Source organism: Anopheles darlingi, chromosome 3 (genome assembly GCF_943734745.1).
Source record: "Anopheles darlingi chromosome 3, idAnoDarlMG_H_01, whole genome shotgun sequence".
Classification (NCBI taxonomy): Eukaryota; Metazoa; Arthropoda; class Insecta; order Diptera; family Culicidae; genus Anopheles; species Anopheles darlingi.
In genome coordinates, this window is record NC_064875.1 from 10,085,070 (window position 1) to 10,097,521 (window position 12,452).

The 12,452-nt window shown below is 50.3% G+C and overlaps 1 protein-coding gene across 1 annotated transcript in view; it reads right to left on the reverse strand.

Moving 5' to 3' along the window:
• Nucleotides 1-420: 420 nt before the first annotated feature.
• LOC125954947 (leucine-rich repeat-containing protein 15) overlaps nucleotides 421-12,452 on the reverse strand; it is a 62,702-nt gene continuing 50,670 nt past the window's right edge. Inside the window, exons 2-4 of the mRNA XM_049685658.1 lie at nucleotides 5,531-6,835; nucleotides 3,878-4,038; nucleotides 421-1,561 (exon numbers count right to left, since the gene is read on the reverse strand). Coding sequence (XP_049541615.1) covers nucleotides 538-1,561; nucleotides 3,878-4,038; nucleotides 5,531-6,334 — 1,989 coding nt within the window. The 5' untranslated portion in view covers nucleotides 6,335-6,835 and the 3' untranslated portion in view covers nucleotides 421-537. The remainder of the gene's footprint in view (nucleotides 1,562-3,877; nucleotides 4,039-5,530; nucleotides 6,836-12,452) is intronic.

Sequence of the window (12,452 nt, forward strand, 5' to 3'; positions counted from 1 at the left end):
CATTCCGAGACATCATTTCCTTGTGGAAAATTAATTCCTTATGATAATAGCGCTGGCTAGCCCTTCGCGACCCTCCCCGAGTGACCCGTTAATGCTACCTTAAGCATATACCATTAACCGTGCCAAAAGGAAAACACCTGTTAAGTCATTTGTAAAACGTCCAACAAGCAACACAACAGCACGCGGTCCCCGATTCCCACCAGTGTTAAGAGAGGGATGCAATTATGTCCTTTTGCAATTATGACGATGCCATCAGAGGTGCGCGCACTGAGCGCTCGCTCCCTCCCCGTCTCGCGTTTATGCAATTACTGTGAGGAATCCCAGCGAGGCCTGCTCCGGACCTGTGCACTCTTGCCAAACGCTCTCCGGTAGTGCTTACTCACCTCATGGATGACGATGGTGGTGGTATGGTGCGCGGTGCGGGGTCACGGCTGACGGTTTGGTTCAGACGGCGCTTTCGAACTCCAGCAACGGCGTTACGCTGCTAGTGCTCCGCCGCCCGGTGCAGTAACCTCGGTGACGTCGGCCGGTCTAGAGTCATACGAAGACGATGTGTGGTCGGGAGAGTGTTCGCTTCTGTTGTGGCGCTGGTTGCTGCTGCTGCTGCTGATGCTGATAGAAGTCGAGGCTTTCGTAGTGGTCCGTCGTGGTGGCCTCCCGGTGGGTACCGATGGGACCTGCCGACGTGACACTACCGTACCGGCTGAGGTCCTCTTTCACCGGAAGTGCACCACCGCCACCACCACCGGTGGTGGTGAGTTCCCAGGGGGCTCGCAGCGCCCGGTACTCGTGCACGAGCGATTGCTGTTGGGCCAGGTAGCGCTCGAGCTCAAGCTTGTCGACCTTCTGGGGGTGCGGTACGGCGAGGTCACCACCGAGACCGTTCACCGTCACCTTACGCCGCACGTCATCATCGTCGGTGAGGAGCCGTTTGCGGCGCTTGGACTGCCGCAGGACGTACAGCACGCTGGCACCGGTGGCCAGCACGAGCAGCACGCTCAGCACCGCACTGATGACGGTGAGCAGATGGGTCGGACAGTGCATATCGGACTCGCTGAGCGTCCGCAACAGATGGCGTGTCCGGTGGCCATCCTCATACCAATCACATCCGATCTCATCGCGATCGATGCGCAGTGGGCCACCGTGGTGGTGCTGGTGCTGCTGTCGGTGATATTGGTGTTGCCGGTGTGGTCCTTCCTCATTCTGCTCCTGTACCGCCGATGGCGACGTCGAGGAGGAGGAGGAAGTGATGAGAGCCGCGGCTGCTGCCGCCGCTGGCACGATTAACCGGAAGTCGGCCTCGGTAGGCAACCCGTAACCGGTCGTTAATCGCCACAACCACAGCAGCGAACAGTTGCAGACGAGCGGATTGCCGGCCAGCTCGAGCCGCTGCAACCGATCGAGCGGCAGGTGGACGGCATCGAGACGGGTCAGGGCGTTCCGGCGCATCGAAATCTCCACCAGGGCCGGATTGCCGTGGAACAGCCGCAACGGTAAGCTCGCAAATGATGGATTATCGTCCAGGGTGAGAATCCGCAGGTTCGTGTTGTCCACGAACGCCCTAGAGATGGGAGAGAGAGATAGAGAGAGAGGGCATTAGGATCTGGTGTATATTCTGGTCGGTTTTTGGGGCTCGGTTGATTTATGGTTTACAAGGAGCGAATGGGCTTCCGACACAAATGAAGATGTATGATTGTTCCGGAGGTCCATTTCGCCGTTGGTCAAGGCTTGGGTCCGAGTTGTCACCGATGGGAGCCCCTAATCATTCCACGACAAAACGTGTCACGCTGATCTTTCCAACTTTTGGGTCAGTTCAAAGTTTGGCAAAGGTTCTGATCGATTGACTTGACTTGATAACGAATGGCCGAAAGTAATTGTTAAGCGTTGAACTTTGCGTTCTCCCAGGAAGATGGAATAAGATTAGGATAAATAGTTTCCACAAACTTTCGAAACACTTTTAACAGCAAAAGCGTGTAACGTTCTTAGTGCATCTTATTCCGAGCAGAAGATCGATCAACGTCAATTCATTAATTGCTTCGTGAATATTCACCTTCAGCAACATTGTTTCACCCAACAGTTCAAGTAAATAAAGCACGTCAAATGCCTCTCTGCGTCTTCATTCTTTCCGGAGCAGTGTTAACGCTCTCGTGCTCGTGCAACCCGCCACCGAACAGCGATAGTCGCCATTTTGCGGGCACCACATAGTGTACGGTGTCATCAAACGGAAACGAAATTTGGCCACATCACAGCCACTAACGATGCCACCAACACGGTGTACTGTCCGGTGTGCTGGCCACATCTGTGTGCTGCCCCGTTTACTATGTATCGTGACTGGCTGGCTCGCTGGCTGGCTGGAAGCGTAGTCATCCTGGTCCACCGTCTGGCCGCTCAAATCCGGACATGTCACCGTTAAGCCGTGATGCATTAATACGGTTCGGGTACGATCGGGTTTCTGGCTCTGGCACTGGTATGGTACAATGCCGGTCCCCAGGCCGGCCAGCGCATGTTTCCGTTTTTTGTTGTCGCTGAATTTATGCTTCTCCCACCCCACCCGGGATATCGTGTGTGTATGGGCATCATTGTAAGACCGCGTGCGTCCGCATGTGTGTTTGCCGTGGACAATGTGTAGTACAGAGTGCAGCGTCGGTCCCGGTAATGGGTGTTTGAGGTTCTATGGAACAGGAAATGAATCTGGTGAATTGTGTTAACTGGTCTTTAGCAGGTTTGTTCGAATGTTGGTTGAATGGTAACTGGATCTTTTTGATAGGGTTTCTTTGAAATACTTTGCACTACTAGGCACATAACTCTAGGTCGATATCATGTTTTTTTAACATGGATTATGTTCTAGTATATACCAATTTCTACAACATTTACTGGTTTTATAGATTTTTAAATTGTTATTCCCCTTTTTGTTCAGCTGTTACTTGTTTTAGTAGAGTTTAGAGTAGAGCTCTTGCACATTGGGACCATTTCAATTATTAAACAAACAACCGGCTAATACGTTACTACAAAGTTTCCCAAGAAACCCCAAATCCAGATTTACGCAACACACGTTTTGCTCTCGTAAATCTATAACTTCGCTTTCACTCTCGTAAGACCCAACAGACCAGCATACGTGCCAAAATCTACTGCTGCTGCTGCTGCTGTTGGACCACCGACCACGGAGAGATAGCAACGATGACCCCGACGCGAGCCCTTCAAGTACACGCAGCTTCATTCTGTGACCTGGACCCGGTAGTTTATCACAAAACTTCTGAAACATGTCGTAGTGGCTAGTGATATTGTGGTGTTGGAAGGGGTGGGTACTGGAGCACACAGCTGCTCGGCACATCCTCACTCCCTCAAGGCTAGCTTCACTCATCAATGTCACCGACGTGACAAGGCAGATTAAAATCTTCGCCCCACCGCATGAGACGTGAGTGTGCGCGATGGAACACGGTTCTTCCGTTGTCACCGTTGTCGTCGTCGTCGTCGTCTTCTTGTGTTGTTGGTGATGCCACGCTCTTCACCCCCCCCTGGGGAGGTGCGCATGTAATTTAATGAAAGTGGCTTTTGGTCCCGCGCAACCGGTAATTGCACTGGGGACTTTGCGTCCCCGTCCCCCAAAAAGGGGGTCTTTACACGGATGTGGACACAGCGATCTCGTTCTACATTCTCGCTTCCACTCTTAGGGGTTTTCTGTGGGTTCTTCAGCACAGAGTAGAGGGCATGTAATCAGAACCAGAACGAGAACAAACGTTACATCTTCATTTGTCTAAATGATATCAGTAGTACATACACACACAAGCGAGCCCTTCTCACGGCTCGCTAGGTACGTTCCATATCAACATCATACCGAAACACACCAGATATGGTACCGGCAATGGCATATACTTACCGCACATCGATCCGCTCGAGCCGGTCGAGCCGATCGAGATGAAGCTGCTGCAGCTGAAAGAGGTTCTGGAACGCCACGGCCGGCAGTACCGAGAAGTAGTTTCCGCTCAGTGATAAATATGTTAAATTACACAATTTTGATAATTGCAGTGTTGGCACAACCTGAAACGGAAGGGGAAACAAGAGATAGCACAAAAGCGTTAGTGCCAGTTTTGAGCGTGTGTGTGTGTGCGTGTCTGCGTGATGTCTCTGTGTGCGGCGAGGCGAGGCGTGCCGGGTCTCTGGTCTCGTTCGGTACGGTCGAAACCGTAGCAGAATCACTCATTCTATAAATTATTAATTAATTAAACATTCAACCCGCGGCCATCGCAGACATGTATGGCAGTAGCCGGTCTCGGCTACAGGAGCAGCAGCATGACCACAAATCGACGTACCATCGCCGGTGGCGTCGATGACTCTATGGCCGGTAGCAGCAGCAGCAGCCGTAGCCGCCACCGCCTCCATTGTGTATTGTGTGTTGTGTGTGTTGTGTAGTGTCCAGGAGTTGACTCTTTGACCGTGCATGCCCAGTAGGCTATGGATGCACGCTCATATCCGCCCGGCCTACTAGTACTACTACTGCTACTACTCCACACATCATCATCCCTTTTTGAGCTGAACGCGCGTGCTACTCGTTCATCCGTTCGCCCGATTCTCGTTGTGTAGCGGAGTAATTATTCGAGAATGATTTATGTAAATTGTATGAGTTTGCATATTTTATAGCGCGTTTGCGAATGTCGGACGACCGGGTCCGGTCCGCGGTTAGTACAACCCGTAGATGACGTTATGTAGGCCATTATGTGTGTTCCCGGGGCCCCGGGGTGTGACGCAGAAAGGACGCGTTGAGTCGTGGATAAGCCTACCAAGCGGCGTGGGTTCGATAGGGCTGAGTGCTTTCGAGGATATGTCTGTAACACTGTGTGTGTGTGTGTGTGTGTGTGTGTGTGTGTTGGTGTGTTTGTGTGGTTATTGGGATGGCAATATTTAATAGCTGGCCAGCGAGTGTGAGGGATTAACTACAAAGTTTAGCGCCCTATAGTGGTACTGTAGGAGGTGGTAGGATTGAGTTTACATTGTAATAGAGGGATGTAAAGGGGTTTTAGATATTCAATCAGTGCGCGGTTTCTGGTGAGCTAGTCCAGAATGTTTGAAATCAATTTGGGATGTTGTCATAATTTTCTACAACAGCAAGAAGGCTCCAAAAACCGGATCCAAAAAACATGAAAACTGGACTTTCTCTCAATTTTTTTGTATATTTCTCGAAACGATGATGATTTGATATTTTTTTTTTTGCTTTTTTTCTAGAAATTTTGACTTATATAAATTTTTTGAAATAAACAACATTCCAATGAACAAAAACAATAACCGAAGATGTTAGTTTCATTTTTAACACCTTTTTACACAGATATAAAAAATCTGCATATGTGCAAGCATACACAAGAACCTATTCGGTATTGTTCTGGAGTGACCGATGAAGGTTAATAATATGTGTTTAGCCTTAAATACTTTTGGGCGTACTTTGGCAAAGGAGTCTCTTCGTATGAATTGTGGTATTTACATGCGTAGTGTGGTCTATGTTGAATTAAATATCTACCAAAAACTCCCCAATACTTACTGTAAGATTATTGTCAACGACATCGAGCACCTTCAACGCGGTAAGTCCATGGAACGCACCGGAGTCCAGCTCGCTCAGCACGTTACCACCGAGCCGGAGCGTCCGTAGCTCGCGCAGCCCCACGAAGCTATCGTTCCCGATGTACTCGAGCAGATTGATGGAAAGATCCAGCAGCTGCAACCGGGCCAGATGCTCCAAATTCCGCTCGTACGGTATCTCCAACAGTTGGTTGTTCTGGAAGCTGAGCACCTCGAGCGAATAGAGATGGCGCAGTGTGCCCGGTTCCAGGCTCGTGATCGCATTGCCCGTCAGATCGAGCTCGATCAGATTGCGCAGATCGTGAAAGGCGGCCGGGTGGACCGTCTCGATGCGATTGTTCGTTAGCTGCAGTGTTTGCAGCCGCTTCAGACCACGCAGGGCATCCTTCGGTAGGCTGGTGATCGCATTACCGCTCAGATTGAGCGTCCGCAGGTTTTCCTGCGTGTCAAAGTTACGTGAACCGAGCGCTTCGATGCGGTTAAGCGAAAGATCGAGCACCTCGAGCTTGTAGTAGAAGGTGAGCGTAAAGTGTACGCTCGTTATTCGGTTTGCGGTGAGATTGATGTAACGCATCTCCGGGTTGAGCTGGATCGGTACGACGTCGAGACCGGCCCCGATGCACCAGGTGCGCATGTTCGGATCGCCCTCGCACGTACATATCGAGGGACAGAAGGTGTAGACCTGCTGAAGAAACACCAGCAGCACCAGTGTCGTCGAGTAGATGATGATCCGACAGCAGCCGATACCGCCTTTAAGCTGCACCATTTTGACCGACCGTTGACTGCCGGGCCTGACCCCTCACCGGTCACGAGGAAGATGAATTACGTGGGCAACGATAGGACGTGGCGTGCGTCTTGACGGGGGATTTTCGGGGTCTCGGTCGTCACTGGATTTGCCGGACGAATGCGCCACGCGCGCGCGCGCGATGGCGGAAGGTGACACGACACGACAAGTTATTAATTAAATCCCTCCTTCTCCTTCTCCTCCTCCTACTCCTCCTCCTCCACCACCGAATGACACTGACGGGCAACACACGCCCGAGAGTAATGTACCGGAGTTTCTGGTCCTCACTAATGGATCATCACCGAGACGTGGAGCTACCGAGAACCGCACCGAGAAGCAGGCCATGGCATGGTCGTCGATGTCATCGTCAGATTTTGACACTTCCCACCATCGCTGCCGTTGGCCGTCGGTTCCTGCTCCGTCGTCAGTACACCCCGGAGCCGGTTTGGGACGACCGTTAAGTGGACGCACCCATCACTGTCACTGTGGGTGAGAGAAGAGAAAAAGAAAAAGAAAAATTGACGTAAGTGAACTGGCCAGTAGTAATCAGTAGTTCGGTTGGTTTCATAAATGTTAAAGATTGTGCCCGGTTCATCTGCATGTTCTGTCGATTAGTGAGTACAAGGTAGCGAGCTGGCAAGAACGGAGTTCTTGTCCCATGGTGGACAGAAATAGAAGTTTCCCTTGCCCTTGCCACCATTCACTCTTACTGCGTATCAACTCCGGCTATCGCATTGTATCCGTATCCCATCGTCGTTCCATTCCGTTGATTAGATATTTAAATTTAACTAATTAATTTTATCACTCCCAGAGGCTCCTTGGGCCCTGCGGTGCTGCGTTGCTCGCGAGTTGCTCCAGTGAGGTTGACATTTGAAGAAGGACCGCGAGAGTCGACTTGCCACACGCGAAGCAGACAAAGCCGGAACGCCTGCCAAGGAAAGAAGCGGACCTGAACGGAACGGAAGCTTGACTGACAGTCCGATTTGACAACGCGCTGTCTGCGAATGCGGCCAGCACGTCACGTTTCGAGCCCGGGATCGGTTGAGCACACTTTCTTCCCAGATTGTTTCGGGGCGAGGACTCATCCACCCTTCACCCTCCTTTCAAAGCCAGGGTGGAGGATGTGTTGCTGCTCTTTAATCGGATTAAATCGTCCCCCGTTGAGGATGATTAAAAACTGGAACCTCCTTCGCTTCGCATCACGCTTCGCGCTGTCACGGTCGTGGAAACAATCTGTTAATTCTGAAGAGGACCACGGTTTTGGGAGGAGATTGAACAGTATTTGGTAAATCTGGAGCAGCGGATTCTGAATGCGTTCCTTTGCCGGTTCGAGACATTGATGGCAACGGTTCGCTTGTTCTCTGGAAGATCTGGTGCTAGGGATGTCCTGTTGCTCTTCTGATAACTGATGACTATCAAATTCTGGTGACCAACAGCTTCTTGGAAATAACACTTGTTGGAATATTTCTCTTCACGAACAACAACTTGAATATTAAAATAGAAGAGTACTGGTAGTATGCCTTTTACTCAACCTGTGATATGCAACTACTTTTCTTTCTTGCGTTACTTTGATTTTTTTTAAATACCCTGTATCCTTACATAGCAACCATAGCCCAACTATGATTATCACAACATACAACAAAAATGGTCTCAAATTTTGATGAAAATTTCAAGTACTTTTGCATTACCTTCAATATGAATGATACATACGATAAAAAAATTAAAACATGCCTTACAATCGCAGGTGATACGATTAAACGATTTCCTCATATTCTATCCATTCACCCAATAACAAGTTGTATGCTTTTCTCGCATTACTCTTATCCCTGGGAAATCCTCTTTCAAACGCTGCTATTACTGTAAGCAGATTCTCACCGGATGTCACCTATAAGCCACAGGAATCGTTTATCAAAGGCATACAATAGTGGCAGCGGTGGTAGTGGCAGTGGCTTACACGCGCAGCTACCAACTCCCGAACATGGTTACCAAAATGCCACAGAAATTCGACGAACTATTCCAATAAAAATCCCTCGAATACTGCTACACCTGGCTGCACCGTAATGTGATGTTTAAAGGCACCTTCGGGATGCGGCAAACGATGAAGCCATCCTGCCGGCGGTATGCAGGAATCACTTCCAGCTACCACCGCGATGGTGGCTAAGCATTAAAGCACGCCGGTGCTCGATCGCACCGGGACTATATCCTTGGAAATCCCCAAACCGGCTCCGATGTGCAACCTGCACCGCGTCACAGCACAGCGTCACGTAAATAATGTTATGGTGAATTTTTAATAATTTTCTCCGGGCTTTTCTCCGGGCTCTTTTTCCTTTCCTTCGGCTCCCATTTCGCCATTGTCGTAAAGTAGCAGAAGTCGAAAGGAGCTACTAACTGTCTCGAGTGCTCCGTACGTGATCTGGTGCAATATTTACGCCACCGAACGGCCGTCGTACGTCGTTTCGCTCGCTCGAGGATGGTTATTTGCTTTCGTTCTTCTCGTCGTCGTCGTCGTCGTTGTCGTTGTGTTTGACTTCTCGACTCACCGACGTTGGGGACCGTTTGGGATCGTTCCTGCAGCAGGTCCACACCGGTAAGAAGGTAAGTGACGAAAAATGCTGGCACCGCGTGCTCGGTGACCACCGAAAATGGTGGTGGAAAGGACCTAAGGATCACGTTCGCCCCAAGGAGCTGCATTGACTGCAGCAGCAGCAGCAGCAGCCACATCTGGACGGGTTCTGAAAGCATCTGACACACAGGTAAACGGACGAGCCGCCACACCCGCCTCTGGCCATGGCGTACGTACGCCACTTTTGTCGCCCCCGACTTGAAGCGGTAGAAGCGCGAGCGTTGGTAGAAAAATGGCAATCCTTGGTCTTGAAAGGTAGCCATGCCAACCGCAAACCGGCTAGAGTACGCGTTGGCAGTAGCGGAGGAACCATAAAAACGGCAAAACATGGACTTCCTTGGTAAAGGCGTGGTACACAAATAATCAGCCGTACACACAGACATACACAAACAAACAGGACTGCAAGCCGCTACTCTGCAGGTGTGCAGATTGCTCTACTACGGACGGTGCTATGAAGGAAAGTTGTCAGGAAGCTGCGCCAGCTTCTTCGTACTTCCTCGTGACATCACACACCACCCCACGGTACCCCACACCGGTGGAAGTCCGTAGATTATTCATGAATCATTGTTTATTTGAATTTCCAGCCGGCAACTGACGGAAGCCAGGCCCGTTCTGCCGGTTGGTGGGTGTTGTGTCCCGTGAGGATCACCTGTACTCAGCTCGGTGGAAGCTTTCCATCTCGCGCTTTTCCTCTTCTGTTTTCCTTCCTTTAAACATGGAGATGTTTTGTTTTTTTGTCGGCCTTCTCTCTCTGTCTTTCGTCTTTCGTAAGTAACATTTACGGCATCGGTGTGCATTGGCTGTGCACTAGAGTTTCTTCGCTTTTCCGGCGTTGACTTCCGCGATCTCCCGAAAGCCCCGCGGAAGGATGGGATAATGAGACGGGCAATACATTATGCAGTGTCGGTACGGTCGGTGGCAGCGGTCGGCTTGTGGGCGTCATTGTTGAAGAGATTGAGGTAACGTGGCGATGGTAGACGACGTATGCAAAAGTGCACATCATCGGCGGCAGTGTGAATGAACTGTAAAGCTCATTCCACACAGTTTCGTGCAGGAAAACGAGCCACGAACGAACGGGCTTTTAGTATATTAAACATGACGTTGGGAAACGAGAAGGTATTGACCCTACGTTTTATACGCGATTTTCTTGTCTTTTGCAGGTTTTATGATGTTTCGGAAATCTTTTTTACTTTTCTGTAAGCTGACTAACACTACTAGTTAGTATGCTATGGTAGCTATGGCCAACATTACTTTGGCTACCAATAAGCCGTAGTTTCTCATGCGTTAGTGAGTTACACGATACATAAAAAAGATTATTCTTCAGGTTCATTTCAACGATTATGCATATATTTTTATGTGTGTGATAAATCAACAAGTAGATGGTCTAATGTCATTACTACATACTAGTAGTAGCGTCTGTAAAGGAATCCACCCTCAGTATAATCGTTTCAGGGCTTCGCAATTAAAACATCTTCGAAATATTTACATCCGTAACAAACAACACAATCAAACCGCAATAATTGGACTCAAACCTCGTTGACCAAAAACAGAAGACCAGCCAGTCTGACTCTTGCCTCGTGAAGTGGACAGTTGAAGTGGCTTTTCAACCAACCAAAATATTGCTTCATCAGCGCCATCCTTCTCGCAAAGTTATGTTGATTTTTGGTCCCTCAAAGGATCCGGCAAAATTCCTCTTCAGCGAATGCCAGCCGGAGCGGTGAAGTTCGCTTCGGTAACCAGTTGCAGTAAGTAATGGTTGCGAGAAGGACATGGTCGCTAAGCATGTTGGTGCTACAGCCCCAGGTCCAGGTCCAGGTTCTGGTCCTGGTCCTATAGCTCCTAGCAGGTCTTGTTAATGAATGCTGCCGGCTGCTATTACGCTCATTAAAATGGCTGCATGGGCACGCACGCTGCACAGGATGTGCGCCCTCGAAGGGATGACGGACCCCCTGTGTCCCAGACCCTCCTGCACATGCAGGAATGCTCATAGAGAATGGCGTGATGCGTTACAGCTGCTTCGGAGTGGGATTTTTGGTCGGTTGCATTGCACCATGGTGCATGGTGGTAGGGGTTGTAGGTGAGTGTCATCATCAGACCTGAATACAAGCACGCACGCACACACAGACACCACGCATGCCACGTATCTTCATCTGGCCGTTGCTTCATTAACGGAATGACATTCCGTTCCCCCCACCCCCGTCCCAGGGGATGATATGCTCGGAAGGGTTGCGGGGAGCACTTGCACTTAACAATGTGCTTCACTCCCAATCTCCTGCGATCCTCCTGCGCGAGAGGTAGCAACAACACCGAGTGTCGTGATATCACTTGAAGTGGACTTTTTTAAAACAGAACCCGAGGAGGAAAGGGGACCAACAACACCAGAATTGCAACGCCCGGTGGTAGCACCCACAGAGAGAAGGATCTTGAAATTGGAGCACCTTGACGCATTCCGCCGTGGCCGCCAGGACACCGGAAAGGGGGGGAAAATATTTACTTTTGTCACTGGCACTGATGAGTGGGGTGGTAGTAGTCAGGTGGGGCCCGTTTGTGGAGATCCTTCCCGGAATGTCAACTCGGAACGCTTCGCTGTGTAAGGTAAGCGAGCGATCGTTCTTCCACCGGTGCTCCCTCCTGTCCCCGGGGGTCTTGGAGGTTTTTGTTTTTTCAATTTCTTGCTCTCGGTACCGCTCACGGTTCGTTAGTTCGAGTTCTCTGTCTGTATGTGTGTGTGTTTGTGTGTGAGTTGGAGCTGTATGTGCTCCCGATCCGCCAGTCATCTGACGTCGAGTTTGGCTTTATTCTTGGGCCACAATCCAGCAGTCAAGCCACACACGCACACACGGTTGCTGGTGACAGGGCGTGGGCTTACGAGAACCTTCTGCCGTCCCTGGAGGCAAGTACCTGGGACGGTAAGGTCGTGGACGAGAACCGATGGTTTGGTGGTTGGGACTATTATTTATCTCAAGATGACACCGGCGTGAGTGTGATTCATTTGTGCTATTTAAAGTGACACATATTTCGGAGCCGGTACGACACTGCGCCCGGTTACCAACACACCTCTCGCCGTGGGTTACAGCCCGGGGGCTCCTATTCCGGAATGTACGGATAACATTCCTACCAATCCGTTCTCTTTCTCTCATGCACTCCTTCGAGCCCCGAGAGTGGTTGGTTGGTTGAGCACGTATCGTCTCGCCGGGACGGGACTGATGGGACCTCATGATGGGTTTGGTGAGATGATGATCTTTGGTTTGGTTTTCTACGCTTCTGCGAAACTCACAATCCCTCCCGGGGGAGGATGGGGGAGTTGCAACTCGAGAAATGTGAGCTGCGGGATCGATCGCTTGCTAGCTGGAAGCTGGAACCTCATTCACTCGCGTGGCTCACTACCCGGTGGCTGGTTGGGTTTAATTTCAAAATGATTTATGTTCAATGTCAAGGAATGTGTGAAACACTAGACGATGACAGGCGATGCCCATG